This window comes from Lepeophtheirus salmonis, chromosome 8 (genome assembly GCF_016086655.4).
Source record: "Lepeophtheirus salmonis chromosome 8, UVic_Lsal_1.4, whole genome shotgun sequence".
In the NCBI taxonomy this organism is placed as follows: domain Eukaryota; kingdom Metazoa; phylum Arthropoda; class Copepoda; order Siphonostomatoida; family Caligidae; genus Lepeophtheirus; species Lepeophtheirus salmonis.
This window is the reverse complement of record NC_052138.2, coordinates 16,115,367-16,138,901: the sequence shown is the minus strand read 5'-3', so window position 1 is coordinate 16,138,901 and position 23,535 is coordinate 16,115,367. Positions and strand designations below refer to the sequence as shown.

General features: G+C 33.1%; 3 protein-coding genes and 1 long non-coding RNA gene across 4 annotated transcripts; 3 read left to right on the top strand and 1 right to left on the bottom strand.

Moving 5' to 3' along the window:
* Window positions 1–970: 970 nt before the first annotated feature.
* On the bottom strand, window positions 971–2,243 carry LOC121123332 (uncharacterized). Its single transcript, XR_005865977.2, has 4 exons — window positions 2,109–2,243; window positions 1,539–1,831; window positions 1,386–1,462; window positions 971–1,327 (listed from the first exon to the last, which is right to left on the bottom strand). It is a non-coding gene; the product is annotated as an uncharacterized lncRNA (long non-coding RNA).
* On the top strand, window positions 1,619–5,627 carry LOC121123329 (ubiquitin carboxyl-terminal hydrolase 10). The gene is made up of 3 exons (XM_040718448.2): window positions 1,619–3,293; window positions 3,580–4,524; window positions 4,589–5,627. The coding sequence occupies exons 1-3, from the start codon at window positions 2,405–2,407 to the stop codon at window positions 5,224–5,226; spliced, it is 2,472 nt and encodes an 823-aa protein (XP_040574382.1). The 5' UTR covers window positions 1,619–2,404; the 3' UTR covers window positions 5,227–5,627.
* Window positions 5,628–5,772: 145 nt separating this feature from the next.
* Window positions 5,773–8,708, top strand: LOC121123331 (SET and MYND domain-containing protein 4). The gene is made up of 3 exons (XM_040718449.2): window positions 5,773–6,182; window positions 6,239–6,361; window positions 6,554–8,708. Exons 1-3 carry the CDS (start codon window positions 5,829–5,831, stop codon window positions 7,748–7,750), a joined length of 1,674 nt encoding a protein of 557 aa, XP_040574383.1. The 5' UTR covers window positions 5,773–5,828; the 3' UTR covers window positions 7,751–8,708.
* Window positions 8,709–11,430: 2,722 nt separating this feature from the next.
* RhoGAP100F (Rho GTPase activating protein at 100F) lies at window positions 11,431–18,149 on the top strand. The gene is made up of 9 exons (XM_040717973.2): window positions 11,431–11,847; window positions 11,917–12,178; window positions 12,263–12,448; window positions 12,516–13,659; window positions 13,721–13,905; window positions 14,166–14,382; window positions 16,455–17,156; window positions 17,235–17,395; window positions 17,455–18,149. Exons 2-9 carry the CDS (start codon window positions 12,113–12,115, stop codon window positions 17,665–17,667), a joined length of 2,874 nt encoding a protein of 957 aa, XP_040573907.1. The 5' UTR covers window positions 11,431–11,847; window positions 11,917–12,112; the 3' UTR covers window positions 17,668–18,149.
* Window positions 18,150–23,535: the final 5,386 nt, after the last annotated feature.

Genomic DNA, 23,535 nt, shown 5'->3' with positions numbered 1-23,535 from the left:
AGAAAAGGATAAACGTTTGGTGTGTGTGCTCTTTCTTCTTTTTTTGTTCATTATTTAATATGTCAATTTGGTGTTAACTTCTCTATGAAGTAAGCATTCTCACCTATCTTGGCATAAATTGTTTTAAAATGCATAATAAAACAAATATATATGAATTTAAATATTTTCACTGCTCTAATTCTATTTAAATGTAGCAAATTCTCCTCTTTATAGTAGTAATTCATATTCTAGCCCAAAATAATATCACTGCCAGCGGATATTAACAAGCATTTTAATTTAGTAGTACTATATTTCGCGCTCTCCCAATTTCCTGGCGCTCTATTTTTCCTTTCAAAGATATCAACTCTAATCATGATATACCAATATAGTATAAGGACAAAAATCGAGTATAATATACAGAGAGCAGGCAAAGTTTCGCAGGCGATTAGTTCAACTCTATCAAAAAAAGAAAAAAAAAGGAAGTACTCTTTAATTTTTTTTTAATAAATTACGTAGCTGACTCTACGTAAATTGTAAATTCATGAAAGGTAGGATTTTGTTTTTTATATTAATTCGTGTCAACTTATACTTAACCTTTGGTAAGCTTATCAAACCAATGTGTAAAATAATTAACTAATAATTAACAGTTGGCAACATGAAAAATACAGTAGATAAGCTACCAAATGTATTTTTCAAATTTTTTCTTTTGACAGTCGAGCTTGAAACTTGGGAGTCGATAAATTTATTGTATTGTTGGGGAGTTATCTTTTATATTATTAAAGTAAAATTTGTATTTTCGTCAACGGCTATTAACTCCGGGCAATGCTGAGTACAACCACTAGTATTAAATAAATATCGCTTTGATGTCTGCCATGCCGGATTTATCAGACTTAAATAAGATTTAACTGAGGTACAACATGCAAGGTGGTGCAAGACTTATTCACTACTCTGTATAACAGTTATAATTAAGTAAAAACCCTACAGATAAATATACTTAAAACTTCTGAAGTAGGACACATATTTTAATTTTGAGTCTTTCATAAATGAATGGCTAACTAAAAATTTATGTGTACTTCTATTGAATTTTTAATTTGAATTTTTTGTTGTTTCTTATGTAATATATCATTTTGAAATTGACCGGGATCTCACTGAAGGAGAGTTTTCCGGGAAATGATAAATACTAGTATTAATTTCAGATGATGAATAGCTTTCTTAATTTTTTTTACAGTTTTCACTTTAAAAAGAATCTATTGATGTCACTATAATTTATTTCGAACAAATTGTATTCTACTTCAAACTTCCGTACAAGTCAACACCATTCTAGAACTTTCTGTCACAAATTGTCTTCCTAAAAAAATAAGTATTTATATTATTTATTTCTATTTAACTACATGTAAGTTTCATGCCTTTTTCGTATAAGAAAAGATCCTAATATGATGAGCAGAAATCTATAGGCGTCGTAAAAGTGTATACAAGGTTAAATCTATACATGAAAAGTTATTATAAATAACAATTAGTAATTTATTCATATCCTGATAAATATGGAACATGCTAATTACCTTTATCTTATCATTTTTATCGATTTAACAAAATAATGTCATTGCATTTTATTTAGTATATTATTTTCTATTCTGTCGCTAAATTGTACAACTGCAATTCATTATGTAAAGATACGTTATGGCTACTTGCTCTCTTCCATGTAAGTAATCTAAATAAAAATTACATTAGTTAGGTAGATAATTTTGATGAAAACTGTAGGTAGCTTCAATGTTGAAAGCCTTTTCTTCCATTATTTTTTGTTGTAATTTTCTCGGCAACATATTCTTCTGATTTATGATCATTTGAAAGGATTCTAGATAATATATTTAGTGTACATATCAATACCATAGTAAGTTTATCTATTTAGCTAGATAATTTCATTCGTCATTACGATTTACATGTAGATTAATTTGTCAATAAATATGCCGGGAGGTTGTCAAGTTGACGTCATTTGTGGCCGATTGTCCATAGACTTTTTGATGGATGAAATGTAATGATAAATAGTTTATATACTAGATTATTAATTATAGTGATGGATACTAGGACCTCATGGTATTGATATGAGTGGACGTCATGGAGAAAAAGGATACCTAAATGATGACTTGAGTATGAATTGGAATAGAGTGATGATGATGTCATGTGTGGCCCAAGAGAAATAGGAGATTATTATTATTATGGTAATATGAGGAGTGAAATGAAGGAGTATTTTGATTGGAAAAGAAGAAGAATGTAGGCGGAGCTCCTAGCTCCTAGTTAGCTAGCTAGCTAAAGAAGAGAAAAAGAAGGAACAAGAAGAAGAGGTAGAAAAGGAGAAGTTGAAGCTGAAGACTTCGTGGTATGGAAAAAAGGATGTTGATCTTAGTCTTTTGGACTACCCAATAATCAAATGGAGTATGAATTTTTGAATTTCGAGGGTTGTACTCAAGAGGAAGTCCGCCATTTGTCCGAGATTCTTTCGATAACTACTCCTGAGAATTCGGAAGACGCCTCTTGTTTGCCTTCAGAGCAAGAGTCCATTTCAGAGCTCCCTCCAGCAGAACCAGATGTAGCGCACCTTGCTCCTGCACCCACTCCTGCTCTTTTACCAGCATCAGTACATGGACCACTACAGCAGGCACATCCCCATTCTCATGCGTCCTACGTCCCCTATCCTAACGTGTACATCAACAATGTAACCGCCAATGTGAATCTTCATCACTCCGTCCCTCCTGGCGGTGCTGATGGAGAAGGAGTCCTCAACCCTCCACCTCCTCCTCCCCCACCAGTCCATGTCCCCGTCTCATCCTGCTCCCCTCCTCTTATCACCGCATATCCCCTTCACCATCTCCTTCTCCCAGGCTACAATGTGAGTCTTTCTCTCCCTCCGCCTCACCACCCATCAAATATCCTACCCATCCCAAGAGGTCTTACCGTCATACGCAGTCCTATCCTTGATATGCAAAAATCATTCTACATCCAACAACAACAACAGCAACACGCACACCACACACCACCTCCAAATCATCCCAACCATCCACATCGATTCCCCTTCAACAATGTCTCGCCCATGTATCCTCCCTCTCCACAACAAATCCCTCCATCCCCTCAACTTATTATGCAGCAGCAACAACAACAACAATTGCACATGCAACAACAACCCCCACAACAATCCCAGCAACCACCTCCTCCTCCCCTTCAATTCCAAGAGCCAATTACCAAAGAGCAACAAGTAATGAAGCAGAGTGTGATTGAGTTTGGGGGGCCTCCAATTTACCAAGACATGAATAATGGAGAAGGTGAATAATAATTAATATCCTCATTTCCATTTATAGTCTTTTTTTTGTTTGTTATTTTTTTGTCTTTTTCTTGCTTGCAAATTTATTCAAGACATTTGATCTGTCACATTACAAACTGGTAGACATTACTCTACATTTCTTTAGTCAATTGAATTGCATTCCTTCCAAAATTACTCTAGTAAGAAAAATTATTTATTTTAAAAATTATATATTTTCACTATTAGTAATAATAATCATGATCTATTTTTAAATAAATATGTTTGTATTTATCTCTTTACATATTTAGAAGAAAAAATGAATCCAATAAGAGAGGCTTCTCCTGATCTACCATCTTCTCCTCCTCCTTCAATGCCCTCTGAAGAAAAGGAATCACCGATTGTAAATGAACCCCAAGTTATTACTTCTGAGAAAACGGATACTCCTTCTCCTGCTCAAGAAAAGATTGAAAAGGAACCCAAGGTTGAAGAAGTGCCACCCAAGGAGCCACATAAATCATGGGCTAGTCTCTTTCGTTCATCTACAACGGAAAGTCAACCATTTGCTGAGTCTCCTCAAGAAAAAAATACAGGGAATAAACCTACTGCTCGAATTTCTCCCAACAATGCATCTGTTGAAGAGCCGCGTGCATCTATCCCCCCTCCAATCACTAATGTCGATTATATTACTACTCGAGATGGTCAGCTAGCCGAGTTTTTAAAAAAATATGTCTTAAACCACAAGAGTTTCTTTGTCAAACCTAGAGGATTGAGTAATAGAAGTAATTGGTGCTTTGTGAATGCTATTTTACAAGCACTTATCGGATGCCCTCCCTTCTTTAATTTGATCAGAGCTTTGCCCCCTCTGCTCTTGGAAAATGGATCTGTCCTTAAATCATTGAGTGATTTCATGTCGGAATTTTCGCCTATGGAAAAGTTTCCCAAACAGCATCATCGGCGGAATAAAAAAACTGAAGATCTAATGATTGGAAGTAGTTTTGAAGCCACCTCTATGTTCCGAATCCTGTTGTCTTTGCCTTCTACCGATACGTTTAAGGTGGTAGAAGGGCGTCAAGAAGATGCAGAAGAGTTTTTGACGTTTTTACTTAATCGTGTTAATGATGAAATGCTTGCTCTTATGAAGAAGTTGGATGACAGCCCTGGAGAAGAGGAAATGAAAGATGATGATGACAACAGTGACTGGAAAGAAGTGGGTCCCAAAAACAAGGGATGTGTCACTCGTCGACAGATTATAGGTAATGACACTTTTCTTCTACATTCCTAAAACTTTTAAATAATTTTTGACTTATTGAATCTTAGGTAACACACCCTTGGCGAGCATGGTTCAAGGACAAATACGATCTTGTGTAACCCATTCTAGTAGTGAACCTACAGCGACTCTACAACCCTTTTTTACTTTACAATTGGACTTACAATCAGATAATATTCATAATGTTTCTGACGCTCTTATCAACAACTTTTCTATGGAATCATTAGATGGGTATGTTTGTTCTAAAACAAAGTTAGAGATTGAGGCTTCTCGTTCCCTTAGCATTGATGAACTCCCACCTGTATTAATTTTACATTTAAAGAGGTTCATTTACAATGAAACATCTGGGGGTTGTCAAAAACTCCTTAAGAGAATTGATTTTCCTGTGGATCTTGAAATTGCAAAGGAAATTTTATCTCCTAATTCAAAAACTAAATATCACGCAAAGCAAAGACAGTATAAGCTTTTCGGTGTTGTTTATCACAATGGTGGTGAAGCTACAAAGGGGCACTATGTGACTGATGTGTATCATACGGGACTTTCTACATGGCTCCGTTGTGATGATTGCACCATCAAGTCCGTCAATGAATCCAGTGTATTAGCTCATACCCACAACAGTATGCCTTATATTTTGTTCTATCGTAGGGGCGATACTATGGTTGGCTCTGAAAAGTCCAACAAAAATTAAAGGATATACTTTAGTTGCCGGAATAAGATTATCCATAAGTTGAAATAATCGCATCACAACGAATTATATGTTAAATATTAATAAAAGGAGTTATATATTTATTATACTATTATTTGATACACAATATCTTTTCTCAGTTATAGATGTTTATATGTATATATATATATATATGCTTATGTATGTATATATATATCTATATACAAACAGCTTTAAAGTATTTATATATTTTTAATCCAACGTTCTTGCGACTTATTATAAGTCATATATGTGTATGTATTTACATATATCTACAACAATCATTTGAAAAAAGTATCAACATCTTTAAAAAAATAATGATATATTTTTTTGTCTAAAAAATAAAGGTTTGACTTAAATATAATTCATAACATATGATCCCATAATATTTGGATTTTCTTGTGCTGTGTGTGCTTTCTATTATTTAAAAATAATCTATTTGCTTGGGAAAAGGGAAGAAGAGCGCATTTATGATATTACGAGCATCAATTTAAAAAATAAATATTTTCTGTTAAAATTACTCGTATGTGTCCAATAATAAACTTGTTATAACCATACGTCTTAGTAAAAAATCAAAAAAAAAAAGTATGCTGAGTTCTCCCACAGTTGATTCTTTCAAACAAGTAATTACATTTAAAACCCTTCAATCCGATGATCGAGGCCATTTTAAGACGTTCCTTCAAAGTTTGAAGAAATCTTCGAATATAGGGTCACTACTGAACGAGCTGGAGACAACACCTTCATATGCTGACAAACTATGTATAATGGCTAAAGTTCCTCAATTTCAGTATTTGAAACCTCAAGAAATGTTCACGAGGAAAAATGACGGAGAAGCCGAGAAGCATAGGCAGCACGGAAATGCAGAGTATAATTCTTCAAATATAACGAAGGCCTTTCAGTATTACTCTTTAGGAATAATCAAAGCGTCTCCTATGAGTGAAGTATGTTGAACTTTATTATTAGTTAATTTGTAATGTGATTACCTCATTGCTCATAGGTGATATCAAAATTATATGCGAATAGATCCGCATGTTTATTTTCTCTGGGACAATACGAAGAAGCACTTTTAGATATTGAAGAGGCTCTCTCATCAAATTGTCATAGCGACCTTGTTATCAAGGCAAGATAGCAAATACTGTCATCACTGTTTTTAAGGAGACAAAATAGTTCAGATCAAATTTAATTCATTGCTTTAAATAACTTTTTTTTTTTTTTAAGTATTATTTTTTATAGAGTATAGTTTTACTACTTGCTCGAAAACTAAACTTCTTATTAACAATGATGGATTTATATAAAAATATCTTTATAAAAGTTACAAAATCGTAAGGAGAAATGCATGGACAAAGTAGACATTCAAGCTAGTAATGCAAATATCTTAAAAGATCATGGATCAGATAATAAACTCAACGTATCATATGGTGGACCTAAAATAGGTCGATATGTTTCAGCTTCTTCAAATATAAGTACAGGTGATGCATTACTGAGTGAATCTCCTGTTGGATCGGTTTTATACAACGATAAGTGTGGCTCTCACTGTGTGTATTGTTTTTCAAGACTTGTTGCTGGTTATCCCTGTGAAGCTTGTTGTGATGTTGCATTTTGCTCTCCGATTTGTCGAAAAAAAGCCTCGTTTCACCAGTTTGAGTGTCGTTATCAAGAATTCCTAACAGGTCTAGGAATTAGTAGCATTGGGAGGCTCGCTCTTAGATTGATAACATCCAAACCATTCGATTACTTTTTAAAAATAAGGAAATACTTGAATGATACGAATGAAACTTTAGAATCTAATAGTGAATTTGAGTATATTAATATATATAATTTAACGGGAAATGGGGAGCAAAGATGGCAAGAAGACATATTTCATCGAATTACCCTATCATCTTTGCTTACTAAAATTCTTGTTTCCTCGAATTATTTTGGGTCTCATCCGAAAGAAAGGGACATTCATTATATAGGAAGTTTGATTACACGCAATCTTGATGTCATACAATTCAATGCTCATGAAGTCTACGAATTTGTACGGAAAGATAATCAGAACCTCAAACCTTCGAAACAAATAGCAATAGGTTTGGCAATTTATCAAAGAGCATCTTATATGAATCATTCATGTAAAGGTAGTGCCGTTCGTTATTTTAAAGGAAATCAAATTTTCATGAGGGCTCTTCATCCTATTAAACAAGGTGAACCAATTTTCGATAACTATGGACCCACTTTTTACTTCAAGGAAACTAAAGATCGTCAAAAGGAACTTAAAGATAGATATTGGTTTAATTGTAATTGTCAAGCATGTCAAGAAAATTGGTCCTTATTGAATGATCTCATCTCTATTCCGAAAGAGAGTTTAAGCTACAATAAAAAACTGAAGCAAGATTCCTTCAAAGATTTAATCCATTTCATTGAAAGTAACTACGTAGACGGGAAGATGCCCACAGAGTCAATTGTACGAGCTATTGATAAGTTTAGAACTGTTTGCTATAATATGGGATCTGTTCATTATTTGAATAAATGAGTTAGTAAAAAAACGGCTTAGTTTTTGTATTTTTGTATAAAAAAACTGATGGATACATATAAAATGTACAGTGACAAAGTTATCTCCTTATTCTTATTTCATTTTAAAACATCCAAACATCGAACATTTGACTTTAAATTCAACACTCTTCATACTCAATTATATAAAAACAATTAAAGAATACATTGTATACTACAAATTACAGATCCAATCTTGAGCTAAACCTCATCATGAGACTTTTTGGGAATATTCTTTTCAACGAGTAAGTCTACGAGCTCTTGGCGTTTTTTATCCGAAATGTTTATCCTCTCAACTTCTTTTCCATCTTCGTTAAAGAAAATCATTTCGGGAGATTTCCCTGGAATGGATTTGAACTCTGTGTACATAAAATTTTCTTCGAACTCCCCGTGAATGAATCCCTTCACCTCGGGAAGCTTATTGAGTCGTCACCCACTGCAAGACTCGATTCTTACAAGGACTTTACAGTCAACATCCGTAACAAATATAAAAGTCAATGCCAGTAGAACTAGTGTATTCCTCATGTTGAGAGCCTTTAAACGCTAATATGAACTCTTGATTGAAATACTACCTAACGACAGTGCTACACATATATAATATCAGAAATACTTGAGCTCCAATATCCTGCCACGAGAACGTTTTTATGAACAGTATGAAGTGCTCCCCTTAAATAAATATTATATATAAAATACTCTCTCCCTCAGCTGTATGCCTGCCATTTACTCTATTCCTTCTTTTTACATGGCATTTTTATTATTTAATATAATAATACTGTTTACAGTTGTGCTGACGTTTCAAAAAAAAGTTTAATTATGAAGGAACTTTAGGTCACAATATATTTCTTTACGCATATATTTTGAAATAATATCTCATGAAAGCTTATATAAATGATTTTTTAATTATGAATCGCTAAATTGACATAATAAATCGTTGTCACGTAGTGTCAGTATTATTGAGGTTGGCCATTTTGGAGGCCTAAACAACCAAGTTTTATAACAATGATAACCCTTTTTTCATTAATATTAAAAAACAAATGGTCGACTATTCAATGTCAAAAAGTTTCTCCTTCTAATGCATAGTTTTATTTTAAATTAGACACTAATATGTGTTAAAAATATGCTATTCCATCCTTATTTCCAAATTGTATATATAAATTAACTATTACAATGGAGAGAAAATAAGGTATTTTTCTCTATTTACCCTACTTTTCTCATCTATAATCCATCTAAAGGAAGAAATTAATCATAGAAAAACGAGCCATTTTTAGTACATATTACTTTGATTTTATTCAAATATCAGTGTTTATCATGGGCATCAGGTAGGTGTCAAGTTTATTTATTTATTCTTAATGTCATTTTATGGAGTTTAGTCAAGTTTATTGGAAATTTGTCTATTTTATGGAGTAAAAATATCAACTTTGAGACGCCATAATGGCATCTTCTTCAGTTATGCTGCGATTTATAACGTCAGTGAAAAGCTCTGTGTATCCTTGCACAAGAATAAACTTTTCCATCCGGTCACATATAAATTATAATAGATCATTTAATTGTAGACATCAACTTAATGCATAATTTTCTAAACAGAAATCTATGATTAATGTCATGTTTTATTCAAAGTGTAGCTATACATATAAATAAATAATATAGGAGTATCAATTGAATATTACAATTATATAAAACATTTTAATAATTGTTAATATTAAATAATAATTAGTTATAAATGATTATTCAAAAATATATTATAAATTTTTTGGAGCATAATCTGTTTTATAATAGATATTTAAAGAAGATAATATGTAACCAAGAATGACTAAACGGTATAAAATAATATAAATAATTGGCCTGTTTGATATTTTTGGCTCAATTGAATACAGCGTTTTCACAGATGACATAAATTGCATTATATAAGAAGGAAACACCATTTTCGGACCCAATGTTGCTATTTTTACTACATTAAATGGACAAGTTTCCAAAAAAAATTTGATTAAACATAATGAAATGACTTTAAAAATAAAAATTGACTTAGCACTGGCATCGAATACTACTTGATGTCAATGATAAATACTGATATTTGAATATAATTAAAGTAATATGTAGTATAAAATGTCTAAATTTGTACAATTATTTTGGATTTTGGATCGATTAGGGATGCGAAAAGTTGCATAATTACAGGAAAATATCTTATTATTTCCATTGCAATAGTTAATTTTTATCTATAATATAGAAATAAGATTGTATAACGTTTAATACATTTTAGGGTCATATATAATATAAAACTAGGCATTAGGGGGATATATTTTTGATAGACAGTAAGGTTTAAGTCCTTTTATTTGTTGGTCTATTTTGACGTACAATAGTTTTCTAAATATTAATGAAAAAAAGGATTTCCATTGTTACAAAATTTGGTTATTTAGGGTCCCAAATTGGCAGATATCAATAATTCTGGCGTCACGTTCAAACACTCTACAGCTGATTATGTTTATCTTATAAATAATCAAGGCCGGCCTCAACTATTACTTACGCGAAACGAAGCCTATATCCCAATCTGCGTAGGGATAAAGATGCCGGTTTTAGCGTGTGCGAGACCAGGGAAAAGATTAATGTGCGGGGCTCTTTCCTGTTTGAAAATTTGAATTTAATTTCAGGTCTTTTTTTTTTTTATAAAATAAATTGTATTTTTTTTTTTAAATGACTTTTGCTTATAAATTTTATGACAACCTATTTCTTAAATTCATTTCTTCGCGATGTACTCCATTATTTATAACACTCGCTAAGAACTAAGAATTCATTTTTACTAATGATTGGCAAATATTGACACAATTTTTTTTCTCTTCTAAATATAGCCACTTGCTAACGTTTTATAATTCTATATACTCGTATGTATAGATCTATGTAAATTGAAATCCTTTGATAGAGAGTTGATATGCTTCATGGAAGACAGAGATCGAGTGAAGGTCAGAGTCCTACTTAAAGCTATAAAAAGATATAGAGTCATGCACAAAACAGGGAGGATTAATGTGAAAGGAGACTCACGTGATGAAGGAGAAACAACTCATTGTGGGAATCTTTTGGGATATATAATGCATGATAATGTATTCTTTATGAGCATATAGTGTAAGGATATATTGTAAATAATATTGAGTTGAACTGTTAAAGGCGAGCTAAATATGGCCAAGGGATTCAAGGATAATAATTAATTAAGGGGGGTTACAAAAAAAATGATAGTCAAAGAGAAAATATAAAATAGTAAATCAAAAGTTAATGATAGACAGAAAGAGAGATAGACAGAAAGAGAGAGCAAATGAAAGGGATTTTGAGGGGACAATTGATGAATACTGGTTGAAATAATGTACTCATAACTCATTCCTAACATGAATATATGAGCAGACGATTACCGTCCATAAAAAGCAATCAGGCTCTAAAATTGCATAATACATCAATAATACCTATTACTATATATATATTTATAAGAAATAAAGGGATTTGGCTGTTGCTTCAAGAAAGGTATTTATGTTCGTTGTATTCTTTTCTTTTCCTTTAGAAAGCCATGGTAATTTTTTTTATGTATATATTGATTTCTCTGTGCCTTTCAATGGAGATGAAACTTCCTTCTGGGCCGGTGGTTGGATCCCTTTTTTCCCTTTTTTATTATAAAAAAATAATGGCAGCAGTCGCAGCAGCAATCATGGTGGACGTCCAGAATCGCTAAAATTAATACAACCACTATTTGCAAAAAAAAAAGAAGTGCTATTTGTGTGATTGAGTGGTTGCGTCCCAGTGATAAATATTGAGGTCAATTATATGCTTTGATGATTTCATCAGTGCCAAAGTGTGGTGGAGCGCATCTTACTTCTTGGACAAGACCCGCGTTCCTTTTCTTAATTCATACACTTTTTCTATATAAAAAAGGTCCAAGTATATTCCTGATCCGGGATCCGTCTCCAAAGGGTTGATGGGGAAGCTGTTAAAAATGTTTATTTAATCACTTTTATGTCCGATTTTTGATGAACGATCTCACCTTTATGACTTTAATTTTGTGATCCTGAGGTTCACACCATGTTATGTTGCGGTGGAGAAAAGGTAAGAAACCAATCCTGTGTTACATACATTCACGTATAGCACCTATTTAATCAACACCTCCTTTTGCAGCAATTTTTATTGAAGGATCAAAGTGGTCGAGACATGAAATCTGCTCAAAATACTCCTTCCCGTCAACAATCACAACCTCCTCCGCATCACATAACCAATCAACCTCCCCATATGCAAGGTCCGCGACCCAGACTCCTACCTCCAAATCAGCAGCAAGGGCCTATGCTCAATCACCCTGGTATTGGCCCCCCCTCCCATGGGCGGCCAAGGAACTCAAAGAGCTCCACCTCCTCATACAAACCACTTTGACGAATTTCGCAAGGTGATAATGTGAAGGATATATATATATACAATACATTATACATAATTTATAATAACTTTCTTGTTTGTTTTTTTAAATTATCAGCCTACGGGTATTTCTCAAGAAGTTTTTCGTCAACTCGAAACCGTACAAAACCGCTATGACTCATCTACCGCTGCAGCTTTTAGAGCTGTTCAAAAGTCCGGTGAAATGGTTGTACGAACATTAGATCCAAGACAATTCATTCGATTAGCTAGTGAAACTGCTCCTAAAATTAATATTGACACAAATGTAGGCCTAACTTAATCAAACTTATTATGTATAAATGCCTTAGGGTCACTGATCTGATTTCTTACAGGATCCTGACTCGGCTACAAGTTTCGTAGAAATAGTAAAACGGCCTGGTCAAACTTTAGGACTTTACATTCGAGAAGGAAATGGTATCGATCGAAACGATGGTGTATTCATTTCTCGTATTGCTATGGAGTCGGCTGTTTATTCTAGTGGGTGTCTTCAAATTGGCGACGAAATACTTGCAGTCAATTTAGTTGACGTGACTCGTATGAGTTTAGATGATGTTGTCATCATTATGAGTATTCCTCGTCGTCTTGTTCTTACAACTCGCCGTAGACGGAATTCTCGAGGGGTTTTCCCCTTAGATTCCACTATGGATAATCCTGCAAATAAAGCTGCACCTGTTGTAGTATTCAAGCAAGGTTCAGGGATGAGTAGTGATAATTATGGATACGATAGGCATAGAGATAATTATAACATGCCTCCTTATCGTGATGCTCGTACTCTCACTTGGGATAGGAATCCAAAGCCTGATAGGAATGACCCTAAATACTTTCCAGTGAATAGTTTACCACGTCAGATGGATCACCGACATTCACCACCTCGAGATGAACCTGGTATGCCACCACCTATGAGGGAATTATCAACTGGATATCCACCAATAGGACAACAACCTCAACCACAACAGCAGCAACAACAACAACAACCGCAACAGAGAAGTAATGGATGGAACCAGAACTTTTACTCATCTCCGGAGTATTATTCATCTCACCATCCGAGTACAGTAACTGATGTTACTGAGCATGGACGACATCCTTTAAACCGAATGGTGAGTGATCCCCAGGAACAGCACCGAGGAGCAGGTTCTGCTTATAATCATCGAAGATCATATACTCTTCAATATCCTAATCGTTCAGCTGCACGTTATTACTCCAGGACAAATGGAGGTCGTTATGATTATGCATCGGATACTGAAGCTTTACAATCTCCAGTACCTCTTGGAGGTAATGGCCGAATGACTGGAAGATCATCGCGCCCTCTTGGAGGACATTCAGTTAATTCTCGATCCAATTCTCTTCCACGAACGTTTCAAAGGGAAACCTTGCTTAGGCATCCGGAATTAAGTATGGAAATGGATCAAATTAGTGGAATAGAGGATCAATTGAGCGACTCCGGACTCACTGATTATGGTAATCGGAAACAAAGAGGTAAAGTTGCTTCTTTAGATAAATCGAAATGTCTTAATTTATCATATGTATGTCCTTACAGGGTATCGTTCTCCGTCATCCTTTTCTGCCACAGGAGGGCTATATCAGTACAAAGAACTCCGAAGAACTCCATCAACTTCTGCTATTTATGAAACTCTTAGAAGATCAAAGGAGCTGAGGGAATCTCTTTCGGGATCTCGATTATCTATTGACAATATATCAGCAACAGAAAAAACAAGAGATACAGTAAGGATACGTTTATATTTCTGCTTTATTATTTTTTAAATAACACTTCTCAATGATGTGTTCAACTTTAGATATATTAAAGTTGTTATATCTCAGATAAAGTGTTCAAATGTGGATGTTAGACGTTTATTAAATGGATGAACTATTAGATAAAATTGTGAAATGCACGTAGATAAAATGCATATATTTGAAGAACTACACATTTCTCAATTATTATATTCATATCGTACTCAATAAATATTTTTGTGTATTTTTTTTAGGACACCCAGTATTTCTCTGACTCGGAGCATCATTTGACAAATCTTGCTCATCGAACTGAGTTAAGAAGAATGCGTAATCGTACATTATCAGGGTTAGAATCTCTCAGACTTGCAGATCATATGTCTCGACCTGGGTCAGCAAATTCGAGGCCAATTACTCCTTCATTTAGCACAGACAAGGACTCGGGTCAACAGTTTATTGATTTCAATCCTGCAGGTAATAAACAATATAATCCACAAAATAATAAGTAATTCGGTGTCTAGGGCATTTAATTTAAGCTCATAAGTAGAGTTTACCTCCAGTAGGGAGTATTACTTACCAAGTGTTTTTTTCTTTCTTTTTGCCTGTTAATTCAATCTTTCACTTTTTATGGAATGTGGGTGTTTATTTGTATTAGATTTAGGCCTGAGAACCTTATAGTTATTGTATAACTGAACCACTTAGGTTCATTTTCGGTCTTTATATCTAGTTGTGGATATCTGGTGCGTTAACATAATATCAATGTTGAACAAATAGCCAAAAAATGAGAAATTCCCAATTTATCTTTTTACTTAATAACAGGGACATTGTTTCATTGATATATATAATTAAGTCAATTATGTACTTAAATTCAAATTGATGGTTTTTATTTTGGGTTGTTAGCTACCAATTTAGAGCCCTTTCATTATTTATTGGATTTATGTGTTGTCTCAGTTCTTATTTAGGACTGAAAACTGCAGTCCCGTCCAGTTCAGTCATGGTCCGGTCTAGTTCAGTCCTAAAACTTATAAAGTTCGGTCCTTGATTAATGTCGTTCAACTTTATCTATTTATTTTAATAGTTCTAATACTGACAGTCTGAAGGACTGGTCCTAAGACTGCACTTGACCAAATAAATATGGACTGACACAAAATTACATATGTATGTATAACCGGTAATTTTAGCGAATTTTAAGTGCAACTTGTGACATTTTTCATAAGGTTAAAAGAATGATTCATTAACACGTTCGCTATAGATGACAAATATATTTGTAAGGTTTGTTGCACTTAAAAAAAATATGGACGACGAATATATTCGTCAGAAATCAAATTGATGAATTATTTGTATTCCGTTTTGAAAGGGAACACATAATTCTACAAAAAGTATATCTAATCCCGAGTTCATTTTGGAGAAAAATCATCTTTGCATAATTTATATTTAAGAGTCAAGAATTTACATTTTTTAAATTATATTTGCTCAAATGCAATAATTATTATATTAGAAATTTACTCCTAATTTCCGACCATGTATTGATGTTAGCATATCAATTATACATTAACACAATAGATGCTCTTATACATTTAGGGAAAAGAAGAAATCTCTGAACAAAGGCATATTGGTTCTAAATTTTACACAAGTTTTATTCCTAGATGGGAAATCCATATTTTATTTTTGTCAAAAAATTGCCAAATCGAAATTTGCAAATAACAACGGAAAAAAACTGTTTAGCAATAATTTTGCAAAAAGTAATTAATATCATTTATTGGCATTGTAAAGAGGAACAAAAACCTAGCAAGATTTTATTTTGTATTTTCCAAAGCAAATAATTTGTGGAGAATAATGTTGAAAATAATGATAACCCTCGATAATTGGTTCATTTTGCAAAAATTATGTAATAAAATGTTCCAGAAATTAAAAATACTAAAGTCAGTGTTGGTAAGATTTATAATTTTTATGTCCAAAATGCATGGTTTTGTGTCATTTTTTTGTTAAAATTGAAAATTGACGTTTGAGGAAAAAAAGACAAAAATTTATGAAGAAAACGACAGATATTTCAGTTAAAAATTGAAGTTATAGGTGTCACATTTATAGGCAAACGAATTTCCCGACAAATTTCTACAAACTTTATTTTATCTACGAATCCAATATTTCCATTGGAAGTCTTTTTTTTTTTTTTTTTTGCAAATGAAAAAAAAACTGCAATTTTCTCTGATTTCTTTTTTTACCATAACTTTTTTGTTTTTGTATAAATTTAGAAAACGACGTTATTCGTATAGTTGTTCTTTGATACGCCAATCACTTTTTGATGTGTCACTTAACCACCTATCTAGTCTCCTTAATGTAAAAAAAATTTGTTTTGGGTATAGAATAGGTACACCACACCTTATATGACCCCTTTCCCAAAATAAAATAAATATTAGCACCCCCGTCTTACCCTGATCAGGCTCAAAAGACACACACACACAAACTCTATTGTATATATACAGAATACAGATTAAATTAATGTTTGATATATTTTCTTGACTGATTCCATTCTCTTCCTTCTATAGATTTTATAAAATACAAATCTGAAGTAATGCCAGAAAGCGGAGGAATTCGATTGAGTGGTATACTTAGCCTTCATTTATTATCTGGACGTGGGCTTCGCACCGGAGGTCGAACACGTCGCATTCGAGATCTCTATTGTGTTGTTGAAGTTGATCATATACACAAAGCTCGCACAGTAGTACGCAGTGGGGGAGTCAATTTTGATTGGGACGAACGATTTGAATTAGATTTAGCGAACAATTTAGAAGTTGAGTTTTTAATATACTCGTGGGATCCACAACTACGTCATCGACTGTGTTATCGTTCCTCTCTACGCCTTGCAACTCTCTTCGGAAAAGGGCATACCTTTCAACAAGTAGCATTGCGTCTCCATCCTGCTGGTACTTTGTATCTCACTCTGCGATTTTCGGATTTGAGGGAAGCATATGATCGATCTCGTCCTGTCACTTCCGGAATTCGAACAGGAAAGCTCTTTAGCTGCAGTCTTGAAACTGTACTGGAAAGAGAAGCATCGGGTTTTTTAGTTCCAATTATTGTCAAAAGATGCGTTGAAGAGGTTGAAAAAAGAGGGTTGGACATTATTGGTTTGTACCGTCTCTGTGGAGCTGAAGCCAAAAAGAACATGCTAAGAGATGCATTTGAAACCAGTCCAGAGACCGTCGATTTGTCATCAGAAAATGTTCCTGATATCAATGTTATTACAGGTAAGGAAAACTTTCATATTGTTATATTACTTGTACTTAAATATTGCCCTAACTTCCGTTTGTTCTATTCCCTTTTAGGATTACTTAAAGAGTATCTTAGGGAACTGCCGGAGCCTGTATTTTCAAACTGCCTATATCAAATGCTTGTGGATGCTATGGCCGTCTTTTTACCAGACGATCCAGATGGAAATGCTAAGTTAGTTTTCTCTATTCTAGACTGTCTTCCCAAAGCTAATCGAGTAAGTTTACTAAGTGAGGGAATAACATCTGATGTAACATTAATTTTTACCTTTAACAGAATTGCCTCGTTCATATCATGGACCATTTATCTCGAGTCACTTCACAATCTCCTCGCAACAAAATGAATCCTCAAAATCTAGCCATATGTTTTGCTCCTGTATTAATGATGGACTTTAGCCAAAATCAACCTCCAACTTTAAATATATCAGAACCTATTCAAATATTAAAATATCTTATTGAAATATGGCCAAAGAGTCAAGAACCTCTTTGATAAATGGATACTTCACTTGTGCATACGTCATATGCACATATCTAAATATCACCTATGTATCAACCGTTATGGTCAATAATAATAATAATTAATCTCATTAATATAATCGTCATCATTACCATTAATTAATTATTAGTTTAATTTTTTTTATCATTCAATAAACAGGAAAAATGAAAACCAGTGCACGACAATTTCAAAATAAAATATGATTCGTTAATGTTTTATTATATTATTGTTATTTGTTGTTACTTGAAAGTTGTGTATTAATATCATTTTTTTTTTCTAAATTTCAGTTCTATACATACCTATATTATATAATTATTTAATATTACTACTGCTATTATTAATCATTAATATTAATTTTATAACATGGAAATAATGTGTTACTTTTGTTCATTTCTTTTTTTATTTTATTTTTCACCCAAACTCATAGATGCTAATGTCTTACAAAAAAGCAAATATATATCAAACATTTCACTAAAGTTTATTCTTATAAAATGTCAAAATGGATTTTATTAATATATTTCTTCGATTTGAGCAGTTGGACAATTAGTTGAGTCAGAAAATAAATGGATGTAATTGGAAATACATAATCAATTTTACATTGATTATGTACTTCTATTGACAATGTATCATTAAACAGTAGAGTATTAGTCCGCTCAATACATGCTGAGCGCCCTTTCTGTCAGTTACTGATTTGTAAGCGCGCTCCCGCTCAGTTACAAAATGAATGACGCTCATTTTTTTTCGCTAGTATACCTGCATTTGAATTTGACAATTCTTTATGACTGCAATTAAGTTAAAGTGTGCCGTACAATTTGTGACAACCATACATTATTTGCAATACCTTATATCAATCCAAATGATTAGTTTAATTAAAATAGGTGTGTCAATAAATTTTTATTTGTCTTTTGGTGTACCTTGGGTACAAAAAGTTTGGGAAGCACTGTCTTAGGGGACATGTATTTTCGAAGTTTCGTGCACTATCATCCAGTTAGGTCTGATAATTAAATTGAACTTGAAAAAAAGGTTTTTCAAGTTTTCGAATTTTTACTTGCGTGAGATTTTGAGATTTTATGTCAATTTACAACACGAAAATATAATCTAATTGTATTTCAGTTGGGAAAATTTGTATGTAAAAAAATAAAGATTTATCTTCCAACGGTATCTCCACAAAGGAAGAAGCTGGCTGGGGTAATCAATATCCGAGTCTTCTTAAAGTAGACAGGTACAGAAGAACCAAACTCATCAAGCGAAAACAGCAGAGTCACAAATGCAGCATGGAAAAAAAGAATCTAGCTTATCTAGAGATATAACTACAACCATCTATTCTTGCAATCTTTTAAATCATTCTTTATATCTCAATTTTTTTAATTTATCTCATAAGAGGTAAAAACAAAAAAAGTAAAACAAATTTATATAAATGAGAGAAAATTTGACCGATTTTATCACTCTTCTAAAATGATGAGCGTTTTCTCGTTCGTTATTTAAAACAATGAACATGTTCCCACTCTCGCTCAAGAATTTGAGGATCGCTCAATTGAGCATTACTCACTTGTGCATTGTTAACACATTAAAAATATGAATTTCTTACTTATTACCTGCCAGTGTCGCAAATGTAATGTCTAAATGAAAAGTGCTAAAACTATATATTTTTTGAAAATTATGAAATACATATTTCAATGAAAAACAGTATGGGCAAACTATTTCTTGAATTCAATGTGTAAAGATGTACCCATATCCAGAAAGTTGGAAGAAGCTTTTTCTAGTAGGTAATCTGAGTAGGATTTTTTATCTTCCAAAGCTGTTGTCATTGTTAGTTAATTCTTAAAGACAAAACATATAGGCAGGCAACGAATATAGAAGAGAAGGTAGTTTAAAATTTATTAGAATCAAAGCATTACTTATTAATACCAATAATTAAAAAAAAAACAAGAAAATTACTAGAAAGTTTAAGAAATAATATTTAAAAATATTTTTTTAACAAAAAAAATCATAATAATAGTTAATAAATAAGTATATAAAGTCAAACTGTCGTAAAATTTATTAGCATATGAATAGAAGATTCCATATTTCTTTATATCGATGAGTTTTAATGCATACTTTAAGATATTGGCAAAACAATCAAAAAAATATTTATGTTTAAATTCTTCATAAATCAGGATCTGAACCAAGGAAAGAAAAGCATCACATCACCCCCGAGTCAACCGAGGCGAATAATTTAAAAACAATAAATTAGGATTTTGCCATCCACCCCACAACACGATTACGGCTTCCCCGGGGAGAGAAAGAGAGGATTCCATCTGTTCTTCAAGGCGCGATGGTACCTCATCTGAAGATAGAGAGTAAGGACTCCATTCACTCTCTGTGACGCAATGGCAGCGTATCTCAGAGAGAGAGCAGAATTCGATCCTTCCTACATATCCCGATGGCGACTACAACCGTAGAGAGTGAGGATTCCACCTGTCCCTCACGACAGGATGGCTTCACTCGGTGAGATCAGAGGTAGAGTTTTAGACAGAAACAGGTTAGAAAGGCAGAGTGCCTCGAGGAGAGCAGAGTTGCAGTCACATAAAGGTTTCACTCATGACCAGAGTAGTAGGCGTCTCCCCGTATAAGAAGAATAGATTCCTCCACGGCCCGAAGAATAATTGATTCTGATTCGATCCTGACAATTACTCAGATGGATTAACCATACCTCAAGTGAAGCTGTTACCAAACATCCTATACTTGCCGCCCGATTCGGAATCTTGCAATAAAATTGGGATTCCATAGGTTCATGAGATCCGGGGGAATGAAGAAGTTAGACCGCAATTACAATTTATAAAGCCCATGATTAAATAAAATTATGCATATCACTTCACATAATGTCCACCTTCAAAATTCCGATGGCGTCAAAAGCCATGCCGGCTTCAAACAGAGTTGACACAGTTGAAGAGTTGAGAAGAGCATACCTTCTCTTCTATATATCTTGCATCTAAGTAATAAGTAGAGATACTTATTTGCAAGAGTGCGTGGTGAAGGTTGGTGCGAGACATATGGTACACTTGAATTAACACCTTTGTTAATATCAGCTGCTTGTTTTATGATTTTGGAGGGAGAAAATGAATTACTGCTATAGAAAGGAGAACCTTCGATATTTAAAATAGCATTAGTGTAGTGGAAAATATTATAACTATATTGAAATTCATATATATTTATTTTATTATGCATGTTTAAATCAATTTACAGCAAATATATCCGAGAATTCTTCTTTTAATAGGAGATGTTAACACACCACAACTTATTAAATAATGAACAAAAAGGAAGAAAGAGCATATACATCAACCGTTTTTCCTTTTCTAATTGCTGTACTTAGTTTTTTCTTTAGTAATGATGAAAATCTAGTGTTGAATGTGCATGTTAATAAAAAAGAAACCGAAATTCAACATAGTAACCTTCACAATTTCATGAATGTTTTGGTTGAGGGAAAGAATAAGGCTCATGAGAACCCCATCTAACCAATTAAAGGAAAATTAAAAAAATAAAAATACGGCAGCATTGGCCAAGCTTGAGTTTTCATATGTTATTTAATTGAAAACTTTTATTACTTTCTTCTATTTATTGGACAAACATTGGGATTTCAGTTTTATTTATTTTAAATAACCTACTTTTCACCAAGGAAAATAAAATATTAATTATATTCGCAAGCTATTCGGTCTATAACTAATAATATTTAATAAAAAAACATCCTTCAAATTGGTCTTGTAATAGCTTCTCCAATATACTGAATTATGGCTTGAATGTTTATATTTGTTAAATCAAAGATGTGGAATACCGAAGTCCGATGTGATGATCAATTATCTTACATAGTACAGATATCAAGGCCGATTTTACCGTGACTCCAATTACAGCAAGTTAGGAGGCCAAGAACTCGGTGGGATGTACATCACATTGCCAGAATTTAGAAAATTGAGTATTATTTTACTGGTGTGACAGGGTGTCCCGTCTTGCTTCCAGACCCAAAGTCGGTATTTTATGATGTTGCAGATCCAGTGGAAGACTTTGGTGTGCCGAACACAGATGTAAGCCTTGGGGTTGACCTTCAAGTTCTGCTTGAAGAGGGAGGATGACCCTTGCTTCTAAAAACGCCAAGGAGCATAACTTGCTGTGAGTACTTGGCTTTCATGATCCTAGGGACGTTATAGTGACTTTTTGCAAACCACCAATTATTCGTTGAGTTATGGTTCTGGGTTTGACAGAAATTTTTCTCATATGAGATGAACCAAACAATATGTTAAACGGGATACTTCTATTTTAGCTAGATCATACCCTTGGTTCGGGTGACTCTTTTCTTCTTGTTAGATGGGGTTAGAATCTGTCTCTTGTCCACAATATAAATATCTAGGACTTTTTCTTTCTTTTTTCAAGAAATTTCGAAATTTGATTTTAGGGTTAAAGGATTTCCATTATTTTTATTTTCAAAGTCCTATGCAAAGTAGGACATGTGCCTCCAATGCCCTCTCTAAAACTGGGACTCACGTTTATACCTAATATGTATGGCTTGGTTTGTTAATTATCTATATAGTGGCACACATAGCTACCCTTCCATTCCTGTTAGTCTTCCGGATAATAATATAAAATTTAGCAATCTGTATCACAAATCTCACTAAAAATGTACAATTTAAGTAGTAAATTAAATTTATTCCATTTAATAAACCATTAATATTATGTATTTTATAGATTATGCATACACTAAATATTATATAACCGTAGGAAAAGATACATGGAATCTAGATCAAGATTTCATTTTTAAATAATTAGTTGGTTTTCGTTTTTTATGCATTACGAATCCGCTCATCCATATTTATTTTGAAGGAATTGAATGCAAACCCCTATTTGCATAAATATCATTTGTAAAAGAGAAGAATGCTGGGGAAAAAAGAATGATGTAGTACTTGTGTAATTGCTTATTTTTCACACAACAAGGTGTCCCAAAAATATATACCCATTTTAAGAAGTTGTAAACTATGAATATTTATTCATATTGATGTTGTTTGTTACTCTGGTACTACATATTGTGATATTAGCATATAAAATGGCCTATACTAAATTGATTTTTAAAACGGTCATTTTAATGCGATGAAATCATATACAAACTGTCTTGCTAATGACGCAATCCCACTATTTGTGTGCAAGAAAACTGTCTATATAACGTCTTCAAGTTTGTAAGCTAGTTCACACATCTTCCCTGAAATAAAAATCCTATAGATGCCCCTGTATGTGTATAGTTCCATTTTTGCCTCCAACAATGAGGTTGAACAGGGTTATGTTTTTGCATCTGTTTGTTTGTTTGTCATGAGCATTACGGAAAAAGTTATTGATCTATTTTGATCAAACTTGGTACAAGATTATATATGGTCACAGTAAGAGGCAATTAAATTCTAAGACGTCAAGGTAACACTAAACGTTATGAATGCATAATTAGTCATAACTTTGGAACAAATTGAGATACATCACTTTTTTTTTATTTTAGAGAGAGGTTTTTCGCTTTAACGAGTGGCTATTTTAGCTGTTGTAATATTTTAGTCGAATAAGTATCGAAATACCGATATAAAATTTAGCACCGACACCAAAAAAAAAAATATTAGCACCATGACATCACCTATACTTGTTACCTATGTACTAAATATTTACATATATATAGGAATCTCAGAGCTTGATTGCCTTATTACTTAACATTTTCGGAGTTTGATGCAAAATGTCTAAATGGCTTTTGAGCTCGAACAAAACTTCAGAATGACATAATTTGAGTCATTATTAGGGACAAAAAGCTCATTTCATACGGGTGAGGACAAATAGCAATGAACTGTAAAAAATAAAATAATT